The 22,069-nt window shown below is 46.8% G+C and overlaps 1 protein-coding gene and 1 long non-coding RNA gene across 2 annotated transcripts in view; one reads left to right on the forward strand and one right to left on the reverse strand.

The window, feature by feature from the left end:
• mppe1 (metallophosphoesterase 1) overlaps nucleotides 1–4,403 on the reverse strand; it is an 84,003-nt gene extending 79,600 nt beyond the window's left edge. Inside the window, exon 1 of the mRNA XM_078541081.1 lies at nucleotides 3,967–4,403. Within this exon, the coding sequence (XP_078397207.1) occupies nucleotides 3,967–4,253 (287 nt within the window). The 5' untranslated portion in view covers nucleotides 4,254–4,403. The remainder of the gene's footprint in view (nucleotides 1–3,966) is intronic.
• LOC144680013 (uncharacterized) overlaps nucleotides 1–22,069 on the forward strand; it is a 773,835-nt gene that overhangs the window by 641,719 nt on the left and 110,047 nt on the right. The gene's annotated exons all lie outside the window — the stretch shown is intronic.

A 22,069-nucleotide genomic window follows, 5' to 3' on the forward strand; every position in this document is an offset into this window, starting at 1 on the left:
ATGCCTGACAAATCTGTTAGAATTCTTTGAGGAGGTAACGAGTAAGTTAGACAAAGGAGAGCCAATGGATGTTATTTACTTGGACTTAGACCGCACAAGAGGCTGCTCAGTAAGATAAGAGCCCATGGTGTTAGAGGCAAGGTACTAGCATGGATAGAAGATTGGCTGTCTGGCAGGAGGCAGAGAGTGGGGATAAGGGGGTCCTTCTCAGGATGGCGACCGGTGACTAGTGGAGTTCCGCAGGGGTCAGTGTTGGGACCACAACTTTTCACTTTATACATTAATGATCTAGATGAAGGAACTGAGGGCATCCTGGCTAAGTTTGCAGATGATACAAAGATAGGTGGAGGGACAGGTAGTATTGAGGAGGTGGGGAGGCTGCAGAAGGATTTGGACAGGTTAGGAGAATGTGCAAAGAAGTGGCAGATGGAATACAACGTGGGGAAGTGTGAGGTCATGCACTTTAGTAGGAAGAATGGAGGCATGGACTATTTTCTAAATGGGGAGAGAATTAAGAAATCTGGAGTGCAAAGGGACTTGGGAGTCCTAGTCCAGGATTCTCTTAAGGTTAACTTGCAGGTTGACGCGGTAGTTAGGAAGGCAAATGCAATGTTGGCATTTATTTCGAGAGGACTAGAATATAAAAGCAGGGATGTGCTGCTGAGGCTTTATAAGGCTCTGGTCAGACCACATTTAGAATATTGTGAGCAATTTTGGGCCCCGTATCTCAGGAAGGATGTGCTGGCCCTGGAGAGGGTCCAGAGGAGGTTCACGAGAATGATCCCAGGAATGAAAGGCTTAACATATGAGGAACGTTTGAGGACTCTGGGTCTATACTTGATGGAGTTTAGAAGGATGAGGGGGGATCTGATTGAAACTCACAGAATACTGAAAGGCCTGGATAGAGTGGACGTGGGGTAGATGTTTCCATTAGTAGGAGAGACTAGGACCCGAGGGCACAGCCTCAGAGTAAAGGGAAGATCTTTTAGAACAGAGATGAGGAGAAACTTCTTTAACCAGAGAGTGGTGAATCTATGGAATTCATTGCCACAGAAGGCTGTGGAGGCCAGGTCATTGAGTGTATTTAAGACCGAGATAGATAGGTTCTTGATTGGTAAGGGGATCAAAGGTTACGGGGAGAAGGCGGGAGAATGGGGTTGAGAAACTTATCAGCCATGATTGAATGGCAGAGCAGACTTGATGGGCCGAATGGCCTAATTTCTGCTCCTATGTCTTATGGTCTACTGTCACCTATTAGCACATTTCTTAGATAATATCACCACTGTCAACACCTCTTTGTCCTTTTGTCTATGATATCTTTTGGCAATCTTCACCTATCACTGTCCCTCTATCCAGCTCTACTTGTCCCATCCCCTCCTTATTTCACCTCTCTTCTATTTTTCCTTAGTTCTGTTGAAGAGTCATACGGACTCAAAACGTTAACTGTATTCCTCTCCGCAGATGCTGTCAGAGCTGCTGAGTTTTTCCTGGTATTTTTATTTTTGTTTTTGTTTTGGATTTCCAGCATCCACAGTTTTTTGCTTTTATATTATTGTAAAAACCCACCTGGTTCAATAATGTCCTTCAGGGAAGGAAATCTGCCATATTTACCTGGTCTGGCCTACATGTGACTCCAGACTCACTGCAATGTGATTGACTCTTAACTGCCCTCAGTTAAAGGGCAATCAGGGAAGGGCAACAAATGCTAGCGATGCACACATCTCCGGAAAGAATGAAGATATATTGCTGAAAAAAGAGACATTTTGAAGCTTTTCATCTTGCACTGATCAGGACACTTCGCAATAATACAGATATAAGGAGAAAACAACAACTTATACTGTATGTGAAGAGAGTGCTGATTGGTTGACAAGTGGACTCTGATTGGTCGAGGTGTTGCCATGGAGAATGGACAACTGGTGGTGACTGATGGTTAACTGCCAAGCATTGTTTGAACTTTAAACCAGGCAGCTTGACCCTGATTGGTCAAAGCATTGCCCTGAGGAATGGGTCAGCGAATGGCTGTCACTTATTTTGTTTAGCTGAAACAGGTGCAATGTGTGTACATGTTCTTTCTGTCTGCAAAGAACAGGGCCCTGAGTATTAACATATGTAGCTTCCAGCACACGCAAATGTGCCACACTGCGAACCCGACTGACAATCTTAAATTGGCTGTCAGCATAATTCTTAGCACATTCAGGATTATTTAGTAAATGGTGTCCAATCACAGAATCACATCTAATGTTGGACACTGTGTTTTGCGGTTTGCAAGCACAGGCTGCTTAGGTACAGTCTGTACCTTGCCTGATGCGAACAGCAGCTGAGACATGCTGTTTGATACAATCCACCAGTTGTTCAGACTTATGGCCTACATACATAGCATCACACTGGAACTGAAATTCATATATCACATTACTCATTTGTGTGATAAGTAGAACGTCCTTTTGACTTGACAGCAGCATCCTGTCAGTGGCGAGTACCACTCGTGTTGCTACTGCATAGTAGCAGCGTGAAACAGCTAGCTTCACCTGTTGCTCAAATCTTTGAGATACCTTGTCTTACTAGGGTAATCTGAGGTAGACTGGACACTTTTCAGGGCCGAAAGTGACGGCCTTACAGTATAAATCGTTGTTTTTCCCCTTATATTGGTATTCCTGCAAGTGTCCTGAGAAGTGCAAGATGAAAAGCTTCAACATGTCTCTTTCTTCAGCAATACTCAAGTTCTCTGTTACTAAACGGACTATTTAAATAAAGAAATAAAAAAAATCAAGGTATTCCGAGCAGAATCAGCTGAACCAGCGCAAAGAGTGGGGAATTTGAAATGTCAGAGAGTTACATCTAAAACCATTTGCAGTCCTCTTCTCCACAGTCTTTTACACTGGGTTAAGTCTGCTGAGTTAGGCCTGTTCACTAAAACTGGCCAGCTCCACATTGCGAGTTTCACTGATTTGACCCTGGTTTAGGAAGGCTCTTTAAACTCCCTCATTTACCGAGGTGCACAGGCACTAGTAGGCATATCTTTAAAGTCTTCTCACCTCAAAAAATATTTAGTTCACTAAGAAACTGCTAGTATCAGACCACCTATTTCAACCTCAGTAACACTGCTCGACTTCACTTCCCATCTCAGCTCCCCTGCTGCTGAAACCTTCATCCGTGCCTTCATTACCCCTTGACTTGACTATTCCAAAGCTCTCCTGGGCTGGTCTCCCACATTCCACCCTCCATAAACTTGAGGTCACCCAAACCTCTGCTGTCCATGTCCTAACTTGCAGCAAGTGTTTTTTTCCCTCGTGACTCCTGTACTGCTGACTCACACTGGCTCCCAGTCAAGCAACATCTTGACTTTGAAAATTCTCATCCTTGTTTTTAAATCTCTCCCTGGCCTCGCCTCCCCCTATCTCTGTAGTCTCCTACAACCCCACAACCCTCCGAGATACCTGCGTTCCTCTAATTCTGGCCCCCTCGTGCGCAAACCTAACCCCCATTCGCTGTGAGGGAACATATTCTGACCAATAATCTATACATTTACATCAGTTTGCAGACCCATTTATTAACAATAAATTCCAGTTGTATCAATTTTGCCTGAGTTGACCACTTATCTGGTTCATTCGCACGGGTGACATTTCCCGAGTTACTGCAGCTCACAACAGGCTAAAACATCTGGATTTGCATTTAAACCTGGACTTTGACTGCTTTTTAATCTCATTTCCACATCTCCATGGTCATTACCTTGTTGCAGTCCTTTCCACTGGGCTTTTGGTATATAAAAAAAAAACAGAATGTATTTCATGCCTAGTTGTTGGACTAGTTTGTCCAGAGAATTTAAACCACAAACTCGCTGACCATTGGAATTCTTCACCAAGAGCAAAGGGCGATTCAAAACCGTGATCCTAACTTTTGCCCCCCTTTTTCCCCCCAGCCCAGTTTTTCAAGAGAAACGAAATGTGGCACTGATTCGTGTCGCCTCACCTTCTCAGTTTGTCGAGCCAGTGTCCTTTCAGTGCTCCCAGCAGATGGGTGTCGGCGAGGAACAAAGCCCTGAGGGCTGGGGGAGAGGAGCTTTCATGCCCCTGCCCGCCTGGAGCTTTAAGCGGAGGCCAGTCGCATCCCACTATCACCGCATAGTAAATGCCCAGCTCGCAGAACAAGGCCACCGTGCACACCAGAGCCAGCAGCTTGAGCAAGAGCCAGAGCAGCAGCCACTTCCTGACCGCTGTCCGAGTCCATGCGGGACGGACACACAGCCCGAACATCATTCATTCATTCACTCACTGTTTCCCCACCTCCCCCTCCTCTCTCTAAGAGAGAGACCAACACAAGCTCTGCTGTGGCTGGGCTCCTTACTCCGGCTCTGTCGCTGCGCTGCGCTGCGCTCCGCACGCACTCAATTCAAGCCTCGCACCTCTGAGTGATCCACACAGGGATCATAACTTGGAGGGGGGGGGGGGAGGCATCGGTTCGAATCCCACCGCAGCAGCTGATGGAATTTTATTTCAATCGATTACATAATAAAAAGAAATTAAACCAAATGTAACCATTTCTTGCAACAGGATCGGAATCCAAGCGGCCAATTTCCTTCGCAGCGAAATTAACATCCGATTCAGAGCGATTTCCACAGACGCTTGTTTTTTTTTTAAAATGCAAAAGGAAAAAACCCAAAAGACATTTGCAAACCCCCCCAGTTTAAGAGGATCGCGTCGTTAGAGGTCGCAATCACACAGCTTGTTTTTTGTTTTTGCAAAAAAAAATGTCATCCAGTTTGATCCATTTGACACGTTTCACATGTTTGGGTTTCACGGTGAAAATTTGCCTCTTTTCCTGGTTTTTACCCGAATAAAAATTTTACATCGGCACCGACTTTGGGCTAAAAATCTTGACCTGCGCCCATTTTCCGCCGAGAGGGTCACGACTCGCCCAATGCTTCTCCCCCCCCACCCTCTTGGCGCAAGCAGCACACAAATTTGGTGCTGACTCCACATTTGCCTGACCGCAGCTACAGCTACGGCGCCACCCACCAGTTCAACAGGAACCTCACAGCATGCAAGGCTAGCCAGACTCCAGCTCTAAAAGGCACCCTCCCCCTCCCTCTTCAAGGGATTGACTCCGAGGAAGCTGTTGCCCTCTGGAATGGCCTCCATGGCTCTAGGATTGCCAATTGGAGACAAAGAAAATGGAGCACCTGGGTAGAGCGCGGGCACCTAGGCTATGGGGTGCAACAGGGGTTTTCACGATGGAGGTTGGCGGAAGGAAAGAGGTCATTATTCACCAGGGGTGGGGGGTGGTGGGTGTTATTCAGGAGGCCCTCAAGGAACACCTTCCAAAGGGGATGGGAGCAGGTGGCAAGGGGAGGTCAATACAAGAACCTAGTGCCAAGGGACTGGCAGTAATGCTGCAATAATCTCATGTGGGTGGTGCAGGTCAGTGACTGTGTCTTAACATGGCATCTCGTACCCATCAAACCTCTCACACTGCTCAATGCGCCACACCCCCATCACTCACCCATCAGCAGTCAGGACTCAGACCTGAAACTCCATCCTGATACTCCACCTCTCTCTCACACAGCTGGTGCCAGTCTCACACCCACCTCTCACTGCCTCCACAATCCTCCATGGCACACACACAACCCAAACATGGAGTGCAACACCATTAGTGGCATTCTGCCCTCTCTCTCTCTCTCTCTCTCTCTCACACACACACACACTCACAAGGTGCCAAAAAATAGAAGGAAGCAGAAGAGAAACAGTGGGGAACAGGTACATCTGCAACCCCTGAGCCCGACAGGGGAGACAGTGGTCCACATCATTGGGTCGGCTGTGACAGAGTCCATTACTTCCAGCATTGGCAGGAATATCCTGGATGACAGCATGTTCCTGTCTTATGCCCCTTCTCAGAATCACAGAATTTTAACAGCACAGAAAGAGGCCATTCGGCCCATCGTGTCTGCACCGGCTCTCCAAATGAGGATTATGACCTAGTGCCATTGCCCTTCCTTTTCCCTGTACCCTTGCATATTGTTTCTATTCAAGTAATCATCTAATATCCTCTTGAATGCCTTAATTGAACCTGCCTCCACCACACATCCAGACATTGCATTCCAGACCCAAACCACTCGTTGTGTGAAAAAGTTTTTTCTCATGTCACATTTGCTTCTTTTGCAAATCACCTTAAATCTGTGTCCTCTCACTCTTGATCCATTTACAAACTGGAACAGATTCTCACTATCTACCCTGTCCAGTTCCCTCATGATTTTGAACATCTCTATCAAATCTCCTCTTAGCCTTCTCCTGTCCAAGAAGAATAGTCCCAGTCTCTCCAATCTATCTTCGTAATTGAAGTTTTTCATCCCTGGAACCATTCTTGTAAACCTCTTCTGCACTCTCTCCAATATGTTCACATCCTTCCTATAATGTGGCATCCAGAACTGTACCCAATATTCCAGCTGAGGTCTAATGAGTGCCTTATATAAATTCAGCATAACCTCCTTGCTTTTGTACTCTATGCCCCTATTAATAAAGCCCAGGATACTTTATGCTTTATTAACTGCTCTCTCCACCTGTCCTGCCATCTTCAATGATCTATGCACATATATACCCAGGCCCTTCTCCTCCTGCACCCCCTTCGAAATTTCACCTCTTATTTTATATTGTCTGTCCATGTTCTTCCTACCAAAACATATCACCTCACACTTCTCCACATTGAACTGTGTGTGTCACTGGCTCAGCCCTTGTTCAGGGAGTATTTAAGAGTCAACCACATTGGTGTGGGTCTGGAGTCACATGTAGGCAGGTCAGTTAAGGTTGGCAGATTTCCTTCTCCTAAAGGAGATTAGTGAACCAGAGGAGTTTTTACAACAATGGTTTCATGGTCATCATCAGCCTTTTAATTCCAGATTTTTATTACATTCAAATTTCACCATCTGCCATAGGATTCAAACCCAGGTCCCCAGAGCATTACCCTGGGTCTCTGGATTACCAGTCCAGTGGAAATACCACTATGCCACCACCTCCCCTTAAAGAAAGTAGCACAGTTTTGTGATCACCTCCTTGTTGAATCTGGGTCCCTCAGGCATTCCTCCTGGGTGAGGTGAAGGGAGGAAAAGTGCTCCCTGAAATGGTGTGTAGGCCCTTCCGTGGAGAGCCTTCCTCCTCCTCCTCCTCCTTCTCCCTCTTCACAGAGCTTCCCATCTCTGCAGCATCGCTCCCTTTGTCTGGTCCCAGACCCAGAGGCACTGCAAATACAGCCCCATAGCAGTAGCAGACTTGTGTACACAGTTGATCAAATCCTCTGCTCTCTCCGAATGGATGCATCAGCTCACCAACAGGCTTCGAAAAACAATCCTCGATACTTCCACAAAATTTGTCACAGCAGAAGTAAGTCAAAAGCACTACACCAGCATATTGGATGGCCATCTCTTTAAATAATGTTAGTCCAGGAGTCCCTTGTGCAGCTGAGAGAGATCAATACATGTGTAGTCAAAGTTCCAAAAACCTGCTTGAAATCAGCTGGAAAGATGCCTTTTGGGTCATGTTCCTGAGTTGGCAGTGTGGCTCACATCATTTTCTTTCATAGAAACATAGAAAATAGGAGCAGGAGTAGGCCATTCAGCCCTTCGAGCCTGCTCCGCCATTCATCATGATCATGGCTGATCATCCAACTCAAAAGCCTGCTCCCACTTTCTCCCCATACCCTTTGATCCCTTTCACCCCAAGGGCTATATTCAACTCCTTCTTGAAAACATGCAATGTTTTGGCCTCAACTACTTTCTGTGGTAGCGAATTCCACAGGCTCACCACTCTCTGGGTGAAGAAATTTCTCCTCATCTCAGTCCTAAACGGTCTACCCCGTATCCTCAGACTGTGACCCCTGGTTCTGGACTCCCTCACCATCAGGAACATCCTTCCTGCATCTACCCTGTCTAGTCCTGTTAGAATTTTATAGGTTTCTATGAGATCCCCCCTCATCCTTCTGAACTCCAGCAAAATATAATCCTAATCAACTCAATCTCTCCTCATATGTCAGTCCCACCATCCCAGGAATTAGTCTGGTCATCGGGGCTTCTTTAGCACCAGTGGCACCACAGAGCCCAATTTCATGGCCAAACAGTCTGTTTTCACACTTTTGAGCTAACTTTTTGGATTAAAAGTCCCCATGTCTACAATTAAATCTAATTCCTCCGAATGTCCATTCCCTACTAGGGTGGCTTGAGGACCCTTCGATTCTTCTTTGAATGGAGGCCCCCATCCACAAACACCCTCCTCCACCTGGCTGAACTTGTTCTCACATTGAACAGTTTCTCTTACAACTCCATTCACTTTCTCCAAATATAGGTGTTGCTATATGGGTCCTGGCTATGCCTGACTTTTCTTGGAGTATTCTTCCTTCGAGTCCAGCTCATGCTCCTAATGTTAATAATCCGGTATGTTAATGATTGTATTGGTGCTATTTTCTGCTCTTTCCGAACTGGAAAATTTCACTGACTATGCTTCCAATTTCTATCAACATGCTTCCAATTTCCACCCTTCCCTCACCTTCACATGGTCCATCTCCGACCCTTCCGCCCTTGCTTGATTTCTGTCTCCATTTATGGGGATAGACTATCGACCAATATTCACTATTATCCCACTGACTACCACAGTTACCTGGACTACACTTACTCCCACCCCGCTTCTTGTAAGGACTCCATTCTATTCTGCCAGTTTCTTCTATCACATCTGTCCTGACAATACCAGCTTTCAGACCAATGCTTTTAATATCCCTTCCTTTTTTCACATCTGAGGAGTCCCCTCACTGTGATTGACAGGACCCTCAATCCATTTCTCACACTTACGCTCTCACCACTTCCCTTCCCACCCAAGAACCATGATAGAATTCCCTTTGTCTTCACCTTCTACTCCACCAGCCCCCAAGTTCATTTCCAGCATGAGCAAACACATCTTCCCCTTCCCTCCTCTTTCAGCATTTCAAAGGGGCCGTTCCCTCCACAATACCCTGGTCCACTTCTCAATCACCCCAACAGCCCTCTCCTTCCCATGGCAACTTCCCATTCAAGTGCAGGAGAAACAACATTTGCCCTTTTACCTTCTCCCTTCCCAACCCAGTTGAAACAGCAATTTACTCCTACTCCTTTCAATTTATTATGCTGCATTTGCTGCCCACAATACGATCTCCTCCACTTTATGGAGACCAAACAAAGCTTTGGTGGTTGCTTTGTGAAATACCTCTGTTCAGTCTGCAAGCGTGACCCCAAGCATTAAAGCTGAAAGATCTCACGATAGTATGATTAAAATTATTCAGAAATTGTGTACTATATGTTTCTGTACTTTCATGAACTTGAGAACACTACCTCTCTGCAATACCTGGGGTTTGAGTTAATATTCTTCCCAGACCCATTACTGCAATAGCTGAAGAAGGTAACAACTACGCCCCTCTAAGTGGTTCCTGCAGTATAACACTGTTTACAAAACAGGGTTATTCATGTTGCTGTGGTGTGTGTGTGTGTGTATGCAAATCACACATTTATTTTCCAAGAAGCAAGAAAATACTTGCTGTACTGTCTTTGGGCCAAACTCTCGCTTACATGATAACTTAACTGCTCTCCACACCTCTGTACACCCCACCTTCCCCCCCACCACTCCCACCATCATAATAGTGTAAACTCTGGATATGTTCTATAAGAACATTAGTATATAAAGGAAGTGACATAACCACCACACTTCAGTCTTCATCACATTTTTGGCAAAAAAAACTGTCTAAATGCAGATTCATGTGTCCCACTTTCATCTGACTTATGGATGTGTAATTTGAGCCAAAAAAGAACAAATCAAATCAAATTAGGTAGAATTATGTGGTACTTACAATACAGAAACAGGCCATTCAGCCCAACAGGTCCATACCTGTTTCTGCTTCACAAGGCCTTGCCCCCACCCTACTTCATCTCACTCTATCAGCATAACGTTCTACTTCTTTCTCCCTAATGTATCGAAGTAACGAGTAAGTTAGACAAAGGAGAGCCAATGGATGTTATCTACTTGGACTTCCAGAAGGCCTTTGACAAGGTGCCGCACAGGAGGCTGCTCAGTAAGATAAGAGCCCATGGTGTTAAAGGCAAGGTACTAGCATGGATAGAAGATTGGCAGTCTGGCAGGAGGCAGAGAGTGGGGATAAGGGGGTCCTTCTCAGGATGGCGGCCGTTGACTATTGGAGTTCCGCAGGGGTCAGTGTTGGGACCACAACTTTTCACTTTATACATTAATGATCTAGATGAAGGAACTGAGGGCATCCTGGCTAAGTTTGCAGATGATACAAAGATAGGTGGAGGGACAGGTAGTATTGAGGAGATGGGGAGGCTGCAGAAGGATTTGGACAGGTTAGGAGAATGTGCAAAGAAGTGGCAGATGGAATACAACGTGGGGAAGTGTGAGGTCATGCACTTTGGTAGGAAGAATAGAGGCATAGACTATTTTCTAAATGGGGAGAGAATTAAGAAATCTGGAGTGCAAAGGGACTTGGGAGTCCTAGTCCTAGTCCAGGATTCTCTTAAGGTTAACTTGCAGGTTGACGCGGTAGTTAGGAAGGCAAATGCAATGTTGGCATTTATTTCGAGAGGACTAGAATATAAAAGCAGGGATGTGCTGCTGAGGCTTTATAAGCCTCTGGTCAGACCACATTTAGAATATTGTGAGCAATTTTGGGCCCCATACCTCAGGAAGGATGTTCTGGCCCTGGAGAGGGTCCAGAGGAGGTTCACGAGAATGATCCCAGGAATGAAAGGCTTAACACATGAGGAACATTTGAGGACTCTGGGTCTATACTCGATGGAGTTTAGAAGGATGAGGGGGGATCTGATTGAAACTCACAGAATACTGAAAGGCCTGGATAGAGTGGACGTGGGGAAGATGTTTCCATCAGTAGGAGAGACTAGGACCCAAGGGCACAGCCTCAGAGTAAAGGGAAGACCTTTTAGAACAGAGGTGAGGAGAAACTTCTTTAGCCAGAGAGTGGTGAACCTATGGAATTCATTGCCACAGAAGGCTGTGGAGGCCAGGTCTTTGAGTGTATTTAAGACCGAGATAGATAGGTTCTTGATTGGGAAGGGGATCAAAGGTTACGGGTAGAAGGCGGGAGAATGTGGTTGAGAAACTTATCAGCCATGATTGAATGGCAGAGCAGACTCGATGGGCCGAATGGCCTAATTTCTGCTCCTATGTCTTATGGTCTTATGGTCTATCTGGCTTCCATAAATACATCCATGCTATTTGTCTCAACCACTCCTGTGGTAACGAGTTCCACATTCTACCCACTCTCTGATCAAGAAGTTATTCCTGAATTCCTGACCGGGTTTATTAGTGACTATCTTATGTCATGACCCAAATTTCTCCAAATATTTTTAACTATTTTTGGCTAGCAACCTTTTTCTTCTGCTAGATGACTAACAATGGATGTGATTTATAAGACAAATAGATAAATGGCCAATCAATTTGCAGTATTTCAATTTACCTGTAGATTGTCCCCATTGCTGTTAACATCTATTATGCTTTGTACCCAATATAATAACCTCCAGCAGTGATCTGAGTCACAAATTTGACTGTCAGACTGCTTCTGGAGCAGGTACTTTCTAATGCTGCTATTGGAGGTTCATCTTTTTAAAATGCACATGCTATGATATTCCAAGTTTAGCCGGCTACTGTCCAACTCTCCAATCCAGCCCTGTTCATCCTGAACTGCCAGACTGCCATGCTCTGTTGGCAATCTGCTCCAGACAACCTAGACCTTTTCCCAGCCAACATAGTCATAGCTCCAACCTGTTCCTAAACTAAATCCAGGTTTTCTGTACCATATGTGCTTTGTATTTTATTAGCCAGATTGGAAAATCAAATCTAAAATACACATAGCTCTGAAAACTATCTTCAGACCAGGAACTGATAAAAAATATGTCAAATGTGTGCCAAATTGGCCAGGTCGAGTTTTTATTTACTTATTCATGGGGTGTGAGCTTCACTGGCTGGGCCAGCATTTATTGCCCATCCCTAGTTACCCTTGAAAAGGTGGTGGTGAGCTGCCTTCTTGAACCGCTGCAGTCCATGTGGTGTAGGTACACCCACAGTGCTGTTAGGAAGGGAGTTCCAGGATTTTGACCCAGCAACTGTGAAGGAACGGCGATATATTTCCAAGTCAGGATGATGAGTGACTTGGGGGGGAACATCCAGGTGGTTATATTCCCATCTATCTGCTGCCCTTGTCCTTCTAGGTGGTAGTGGTCATGGGTTTGGAAGGTGCTGTCGAAAGAGCCTTGGTGAATTGCTGCAGCGCACCTTGTAGATGGTACACACTGCTGCTACTGTGCGTCAGTGGTGGAGGGAGCGAATGTTTGTGGATGTTGTGCCAATCAAGCGGGCTGCTTTGTCCTGGGCGGTTCAAGCTTCTTGAGTGTTGTAGGAGCTGCACTCATCCAGGCAAGTGGAGAGTATTCCATCACACTCCTGACTTGTGCCTTGTAAATGGTTGACAGGCTTTGGGGAGTCAAGAGGTGGGTTACTCGCCACAAGATTCCGAGCCTCTGACCTGCTCTTGTAGTCACAGTATTTATATGGCTAGTCCGTTTCAGTTTCTGGTCAGTGGTAACCCCCAGGATGTTGATAATGGGGGATTCAGTGATGGTAATGCCATTGAACATCAAGGGGTGATGGCTGGATTCTCTCTTGTTGGAGATGGTCATTGCCTGACACTTGTGTGATGCAAATGTTACTTGCCACTTGTCAGCCCAAGCCTGGATATTGTCCGGGTCTTGCTGCATTTGAACATGGACTGCTTCAGTATCTGAGGAGTCGCAAATAGTACTGAACAATGGTGTTGAGGATGGGACAATTGGATGGGGTGAGTTGGGACAGTCATTCCCATCACTCTTCCCCAGACTCTGAACACTTGCAATTCTCAAAGAGCCCAAGACGCCAAACCCCAGTGCAGAGAGACCCAGCTAACATCTTTGTGTTATCAGACCTTTGAACACACTGACAGTGTTGCAAGACCTTAGTTCCTTCCCTTCCTACCAGACATTGGGATGCTTTTGCTGAACTATTAGCTCCCCTTGACCTTCTTCCAGCGCTCCCATAAGTCTACACTCTCCACGTACTGACAAAGCCAGTAACCCACAGGGCACAGACAGCTTGCAAAAGACCTCCTGCCTCTTGTGTTGAAAGACTCTGAGACATCTCTAGTGATGATACCCTCCCCCAGGAATTCTCATTCTACTCTCCCTGGTCTGACATAACCCAATGCTGCTAATCGCCTCTCCTTTTCACTGCTACTAAATGTTATGTATTGAAATGGCACATGTTGCTTACCATCTTGCTAAAGAAGATTAGATAAAAATTAAACGCTGAAGTAAAATAATATACACGAGAGGCCACTAATGTAGTTTTCACTGATAAATGGACAGATTTCTGCTATTGATTTCCAAACATGTCAGTAAAAATCCAAGAATACCGTGTTAGAGAAACGTAATTCAACTTATTCAGTCTTCGTAAATCAATGCCTATTAATATATTGTACGTTACATGGCATAGCACTGATCTATGCTCATTTGGAGAGCCAGTGCAGACATGATGGGATGAATGGCCTCCTTATGTGCCATTAAAATTCTGTGAAGTGGGAGGTGATTCATTTTGGCAGGAAAATGATGGTGATACAGTATAAAATAAAGGGAGAAACTCTAAAGGAGATGCAGGAACAGAGGGACCTTGGTGTATATATATAGGTCATTGAAGATGCCAGGGCATGTTGAGAGAGCAGTTAATAAAGCATATAGTATCTTAGGCCTTTTTAATAGGGCTATTGAATACAAGAGTAAGGACATCATATTGAAATTGTATAAGACACTAGTTAGGCCTCATCTGGAGTACAGCATCCAGTACTGGGCGCCATACTTAAGGAAGGATGCAAAGGCATTGGAGACAGTACAGAGGAGATTCACAAGAATGATTCCAGGGATAAAGAACTGTATCTATGAGAGTAGATTGGAGAGGTTGGGACTGTTTTCCTTGGAGAAAAGAAGGCTAAGAGGAGACTTGATAGAGGTATTCAAGATACCAAGGAGTATGGGCAGGGTTAATAGTGAGAAACTGTTCTCACTCAAGAGAGCATCAAGAACTAGAGGGCACAGATTCAAAATAATTGGCAAAAGGAGTAAATGTGATGTGAGGAAACATTTTTTTCACTCAGAGTGGTCGGGGCCTGGAACAAACTTGCTAAAAGGGTGGGGGAGACGGGTTCGATCAAGGTATTTAAAAGGGAATTGGATTGCTATCTGAAAAGAAAGGATTGCAAGGTCATGGGGATAAAACAGGGGAGTGGGACTAGGTGGGATGCTCTTTCAGAGAGCTAGTGCTGACTCGATGGGCCAAATGGCCTCCTTCTGCACTGTAAAGATACTATGAAAATACTGTGATATTCAATCTGCCAACTTTTTGCCCACTTAACCTATCTGTGACCTTTTGCAGACTCTTTGTGATCTGGCTCGTAACTTGCTTTCCTACCTCTCTTTGTATTGTCAGCAAATGTGGCTGCAATACACCTGGGGCAGAATTTTCAGTTTGACATGTGGAGGGTGGGCCCTGCACGTCCGTGCGTAAAAATGACACGCGGCGATGTCGGACAAGCGTCCCGATGTCACCGCGCACCATCGTGATATTTCGCTGGGCGGGTGCGCGATGAAGTCCGACACACGCCCGTCATTAATTAACGGGCCAGTTCGGGCCCTTTAGTCTTCAATCGGCGGCGATTTTTAGGCACCCGTGCGATCTTTGGTCGGCGCACGGGCACAACGGGCAGGCGGGTAAGAGACTTTTCTATGAGCCTCATCCACGGGCGGGATGAGAGGGCTCAGTGAGGTCGTCAATCTGCTGTGTGGAGTATTTATTGGAGAAATCATTTTAAACTTGCCTGTGTGATCTGCAACAGTTCAGAACGCATTCCAGCAGCTGTCTGTGTACTTTGAACCTTCAGGTCAGCACTCTGCAGTCAATAATCCTCTGTGGGCCCACAGCTTTCCGGAGGCCTCCCCTTAGCCTGGGTATGGGATCTGACATGTCCAACTGGGGGCAGCTCCTCTGAGGAGGAAGGAAGGGCTAGAAGGAAGAGCAGGCCAGGAGTGGACAATCAGCCTCCAGGGGAGCCACCTTTGGGAGAACAAATGAGCCACCCTCAGCCATGGTCACACATCTGAATTTTAATTTTAAATTAAATTTAAATTAAAATCAGATGTTCTCCCAATTGCAAAATAATACTGTAAGCAAGCAAAAATAAATTATAAAGACCTAATCTCAGGCCAACACAAAAGCACCAGTGAGAAACCCGTGGTGTGCCTAAGGTGCCTTATGTTTACGGTTCTGGGTGCTACGTCTTGGTGCTGCCCCATCGCACGGAGTGGCTTGTGAGACAGCCTGCTGACCCTGCTGTCCTGTTGGCCTCGATGACCTTGGCGGTCGTCCTCTGGCCTGTGGAGCCTGTGCTGGCCCCGCCTGGGAGGGAGCTGCCTGTTCCGCAGCTGACATCTCCCCAGTCATCACAGCCTCACTGGATGAAATGGTCACTGGGAGAGGGGTGGAGGAGCTGCTGCCCTCATCCGGAGCGCCCTGAGAGGAGCCCACAGAGGCACCAGGCAGCTGCTGCGCCTTAGACCTCCCTGCTCACCGTGGATGGATGGGCAATGAGCTGGGAAACTTGAAGCCCACACCATCTCCCACATTGGCACTGACCAGCTGTGGCCAATGCCGCTGTGAGAGCTTGTAGGTCTGAGCGTAGCCCCAGGATGACCTGATTGTTCTCCTAGAGGCATCTCTCCACGAGAGTCGCCACTCTCTCCATGGAGGAAGCGTGACGCTCTGCCATGAGGCTCATTACATTATTGATGCTCTGCGCAGACTCTTCCACAACGGACACCAAGCGAAGCACAGCCTCATGTATCACTCCCAGATGCTCCCGCACACCCAGCCGCATATCCTGCAGCTGCTGCATCGCAGACGACTCCAGAGGCACATCATCAGGCACCGACTGAGCATGTGCCTGGTCCCCTGCAGCCCTCCGACTGCTGGAGCAATCGGCACTCTCTGTCTCTGCCATCTCCTCCAGCGATTGTGAAGTGCCCTCTCCACTGTGCCCCGAGACACTAGCTGATGTTCCATAAGACCATAAGACCATAAGACATAGGAGCAGAAATTAGGCCATTCGGCCCATTGAGTCTGCTCTGCCATTCAATCATGGCTGATAAGTTTCTCAACCCAATTCTCCCGCCTTCTCCCTGTAACCTTTGAACACCTTACCAATCAAGAACCTATCTATCTCGGTCTTAAATACACTCAAGAACTGGCCACCACAGCCTTCTGTGGCAATGAATTCCATAGATTCACCACTCTCTGGCTAAAGAGGTTTCTCCTCATGTCTGTTCTAAAAGGTCTTCCCTTTACTCTGAGGCTGTGGCCTCGGGTCCTAGTCTCTCCTACTAATGGAAATATCTTCCCCACGTCCACTCTATCCAGGCCTTTCAGTATTCTGTAAGTTTCAATCAGATCCCCCCTCATCCTTCTAAACTCCATCAAGTATAGACCCAGAGTCCTCAAATGTTCCTCATATGTTAAGCCTTTCGTTCCTGGGATCATTCTCGTGAACCTCCTCTGGACCCTCTCCAGGGCCGGCACATCCTTCCTGAGATACGGGGCCCAAAATTGCTCACAATATTCTAAATGTGGTCTGACCAGAGGCTTATAAAGCCTCAGCAGCACATCCCTGCTTTTATATTCTAGTCCTCTCGAAATAAATGCCAACATTGCATTTGCCTTCCTAACTACTGACTCAACCTGCAAGTTAACCTTAAGAGAATCCTGGACTAGGACGCCCAAGTCCCTTTGCACTCCACATTTCTGAATTCCCTTCCCATTTAGAAAATAGTCTATACTTCTATTCTTCCTACCAAAGTGCATGACCTCACACTTCCCCACGTTGTATTCCATCTGCCACTTCTTTGCACATTCTCCTAACCTGTCCAAATCCTTCTGCAGCCTCCCCGCCTCCTCAATACTACCTGTCCCTCCACCTATCTTTGTATCATCTGCAAACTTAGCCAGGATGCCCTCAGTTCCTTCATCTAGATCATTAATGTATAAAGTGAAAAGTTGTGGTCCCAACACTGACCCCTGCGGAACTCCACTAGTCACCGGTCGCCATCCTGAGAAGGACCCCCTTATCCCCACTCTCTGCCTCCTGCCAGACAGCCAATCTTCTATCCATGCTAGTACCTTGCCTTTAACACAATGGGCTCTTATCTTACTGAGCAGCATCCTGTGCGGCACCTTGTCAAAGGCCTTCTGGAAGTCCAAGTAGATAACATCCAATGGCTCTCCTTTGTCTAACCTACTCGTTACCTCCTCAAAGAATTCTAACAGATTTGTCAGGCATGACCTCCCCTTGATGAAACCATGCTGACTTTGCCCGATTTTACCATGAGCTTCCAAGTATTCTGAAATCTCATCCTTAATAGTGGACTCTAAAATCTTACCAACGACCAAGGTCAGGCTAATCGGCCTGTAATTTCCTGTCTTTTGCCTCACTCTCTTCTTATACAGGGGGGTTACATTAGCGATTTTCCAGTCCTCTGGGACCCTCCCTGACTCCAGTGATTCCTGAAAGATCACCACTAACGCCTCCACTATCTCTTCAGCTATCTCCTTCAGAACTCTGGGGTGTAATCCATCTGGTCCAGGTGATTTATCCACCTTCAGACCTTTCAGTTTTCCTAGCACCTTCTCCTTGGTAATGGCCACCATACTCACCTCTGCCCCCCAACTCTCTTGAACTTTGGGGATGTCACTTGTGTCTTCCACTGTGAAGACTGACGCAAAGTACCTATTCAGTTCCTCCGCCATTTCTTTGTTCCCCACTATTACTTCTCCAGCGTCATTTTCCAGTGGCCCAATGTCCACTTTTGCCTCTCTCTTACCCTTTATATATCTAAAAAAAACTCTTGCAATCTTCTTTTATATTACTGGCTAGTTTACCCTCATATTTAATCTTCTCGCTCCTTATTTCTTTTTTAGTTGTCCTCTGTTGGTCTTTGTAGGCTTCCCAATCCCCTGGTTTCCCACTGCTCTTCGCCGCATTGTATGCTTTCTCTTTAGCTTTTATGCTGTCCCTGACTTCCCTTGTCAGCCATGGTTGCCTCGTCCTCCCTTTAGTATGCTTCTTCTTCCTAGGGATGAATTTTTGCTGTGTCTCCCAAATTACTCCCAGAAACTCCTGCCATTGTTGTTCCACTGTCTTTCCTGCTAGGCTCATCTCCCAGTCAATTCTGGCCAGCTCCTCCCTCATGTGTCTGTAGTTACCTTTATTCAACTGTAATACCGTTACATCTGATTCCAGCTTTTTCCTCTCAAATTGCAGGGTAAATTATATCATATTATGGTCACTTCCTCCTAAGGGTTCCTTCACCTTAAGCTCCCTTATCAAATCTGCCTCATTACACATCACTAAATCTAGAATTGCCTGTTCCCTAGTGGGCTCCACCACAAGCTGCTCCAAAAAGCCATCTCGTGGACATTCCACAGATTCCTTTTCTTGGGATCCACTACCAACCTGATTTTCCCAGTCTACCTGCATATTGAAATCCCCCATGATAACCTTGCCTTTCTTACACGCCTTTTCTATCTCCTGGTGTATCTTGTGCCCCACATCCTGACTACTGTTCGGAGGCCTGTACATAACTCCCATTATGGTGTTTTTACCTTTGCGGTTCCTCAACTCTACCCACACAGATTCTACATCATCTGACCCTACGTCATTTCTTGCTATCGATTTAATTTCATTTCTTACTAACAAAGCAACCCCACCCCCTCTGCCAACCTGCCTATCTTTTCGATAGGATGTATATCCTTGGATATTTAGCTCCCAGTCCTGATCCCCTTGCAGCCATGTCTCTGTGATGCCCACCACATCATACCTGCCAATTTCAATCTGCGCCACAAGCTCATTTACCTTATTTCATTAGATACAGAGTAAAGCTTCCTCTACACTGTCCCCATCAGACACTCTCAGGGCAGGTACAGCTCATAGTTAGAGACAGAATGAATCTTCCTCCACACTGTCCCCATCAAACATTGCACTTCAAAGTAACTCAATTTTTTAAGTGCGCTGAGGCTTGTGAAATAAGGGGATGTTTGCTGGACAGATGTGTTAAAAGGATAACCCATCCATCTTATAAAGTCTACTCCTGCTCCAGAATTGGTCTCAATCTCCCAAGAATCTGAACCCTTCCCTGCTACACCATCTCACTAGCCATGAACCTAGCTTGATCCTGATCCCCTTGCAGCCATGTCTCCGTAATGCCCACCACATCATACCTGCCAATTTCAATCTGCGCCACAAGCTCATTTACCTTATTTCGTATACTGCGTGCATTCAGATAGAACACCTTCAGTCCTGTATTTCCCATCCCTTCTCATTGTCGTCCCTTTATCTGATGTGCTGTGGCTGGGCTGGAGAGTTTGACTCATGAGGAGATATAGTATAGACTGGGGTTATTTCCCCTGGAGCAGAGGAGATTGAGTGGGGACATGATTAAGCTTTATAACAGAAGGAACTTTTCCCCTTGGCGGAGGGATGAGTAACCAGGTGGCATAGATTTAAGGTAAGGGGCATGAGGTTTACAGGGGATGTGATGAGCAACTTTTGCCCACAGAGGGTGGTGGGAATCTGGAATTCACTGCCTGAAAGGGTGGTAGATGCAGAAACCCTCCTAACATGTAATAAGTATTTGGATGTGCACTTGCGATGCCACGGCATACAAGGCTATGGGCATAGTGCTGGAAAATGGGATTAGAATAGTTAGGTACTTGTTTGACCCGCACATCCTCGAGGGGCTGAAGGGCCTTTTTCTGTGCTCTACACCTCTGACTCTATCACTCTGTGATCGAGCAATGTTGCAACAATAACAGATTAAACAATCATCAGTGCTGTGGATGTCGGGAGGACATTCCGGATCTCACTGTTGGCCTCAAATACCTGGCCATTCCACCCCAGCCTCACCGACACCAGTTGACCTGGGCAGATGGCGCCTCTCAAGCTTAAGGGCCTCCTGCTCGAAGCAGCTCAACATGAAGAGGTGGGCCTGGCCGCCTCCAGTCCTCGCACGCTCCGAGGCATTATGAGCATTCTTCTCCTGAGAAAGAAAGAACACCATTCATTACGGCAAATTGCACATGGACTCTGCACAAGCACACTGCACCCCAACCACAGTGGGCCATATCAGGCCTCTAGTGCCTCCTCTCCCTGCTATTGCTGATCACTCACACTAAGATAGTACGCTGCTCCCAACACCCCCAACAGCCACCTTGGACACATGCTGCGTACATCACTTTAGGAACCACACGGTCTTTGCTCCCATAGCAAGGATGCACAACTACGTGCAGCGTCGAGGGCAGCAGGTGGTTCTTGGCCACGACACCTTGAGGCTCCCCTTCCACCACCTCATCACCCTGAATAGGTCATGTGCTGGAGTTCTGAGTCTCCTGCATCTCCTGCAGGTTGCCCCCAGGCTAGTCATGTGCGACTAAGAGCAAACACATGGTGTGGGGAAGAATTCATCTCCTCATGAACAACTCAGGCTGATGTAAGCATGGGCACTATCTGCTTGCCCACCCAGCGTACAGAAATGCCCAAATTGATTCAATGCAGTCACGACAGTAAGACTTGGTGGTGGGGGGGCCTCAAAGGCTAAGGCTACCTGCTGGGTTAAATGCCCTATACCAACATGGTACTCACCCTGCCAGGGCGCAACAAATCATTGAAGTGCTTACGGCACTGGATCGAGGTGCACCGCACCACGTCGCAGGAGCTCACCACCTCCTCCCAGGCACGTTTGGTCATGTGGGGGGGCCTCCTCCTCCTGTCCTGGGGGACCAACACCTCCCGCCGTGCAGCCACCTCCTCGAGGAGAGCAGCAAGACAGTCATCAGAAAAGCGAGGGGCGCATTGGCCCCCTGCTGGCCTACCCTGCAGCCTGGTCTGCTCCTAATTCAGACCCTGCAGCCTGGTCTGCTCCTCTGCCCTTCCCTCCAGCCTGGCCTGCTCAGCCGACCCCCTGTGCTGCACCCTCCAATTGGCCATTGTCACCAGCCTACAGGAGGCTGCCAGGCCTTCTTTTAAACAGACTGCCGGGTCGCCATTGGACCCGGCGATCTGTGCATGCCCGCTGCAGCCTGCACATTCCTGCTATACATGGAAGTCGGCAAATACGCTGGGTGGGCCTTAATTGGCCCGCCCATGTAAAATGGAGGCGCGGACCAGATCGCGGGCGCCAAACAGGCCTGCGCCCGGCCCCGTTTCCCCCCCACCCTACCCCCGCCACAATGGAAAATTCTGCCCCCGGTCTCTTCATCCAAGTCATTAATATAGATAGTAAATAGTTGAGACCCCAGCACTGATCCCTATGGCACTCCACCAGTTACAGTTTGCTGACCTGAAGATGACTCATTTATCCAACTGTTTCCTGTTAGCCAGTCCTCTGTCCATGCTAACATAAAACCCACAACATCATGAGCTCTCATCTTGCGTAGTAACCATTTATGAGGCACCTTATTGAATGCCTTTTAGAAGTCCGTCTACATCTACTGAGTCCCCTTTATCCACCCTGCTTGTTACATCCACAAAGAACTCAAATGGGTTTGTCACAATTTACCTTTCATAGAAAACTATGAGAAACAACACTCGCCTAGCACTCCTCTACCAAACATATAAGAAACTTGCATTAATTTACTTTTCATAATGTCCCAAACAAGGAGCTTTGCACCTCATGAAGTACTTTCTGAAATGTAGATACTGATGTAATGTAGGAAATATAGCAGCCAGATTGTGCACAGCAAGATCTCCAGGGGTTGCAATGAAATTAGCGTTAGTTGGGGGATAAATGCTGACCAGAATACCCATAGAAATCCTCAGCTCTTCTTCAATAGTGTCATGGGATTTTTTACATCCACTTGAGAGAGCAGACAAGGTCTCGGTTTATCATCTCAGCAGAAAGACAGCACCT

This window comes from Cetorhinus maximus, chromosome 4 (genome assembly GCF_964194155.1).
Source record: "Cetorhinus maximus chromosome 4, sCetMax3.hap1.1, whole genome shotgun sequence".
Lineage (NCBI taxonomy): Eukaryota > Metazoa > Chordata > Chondrichthyes > Lamniformes > Cetorhinidae > Cetorhinus > Cetorhinus maximus.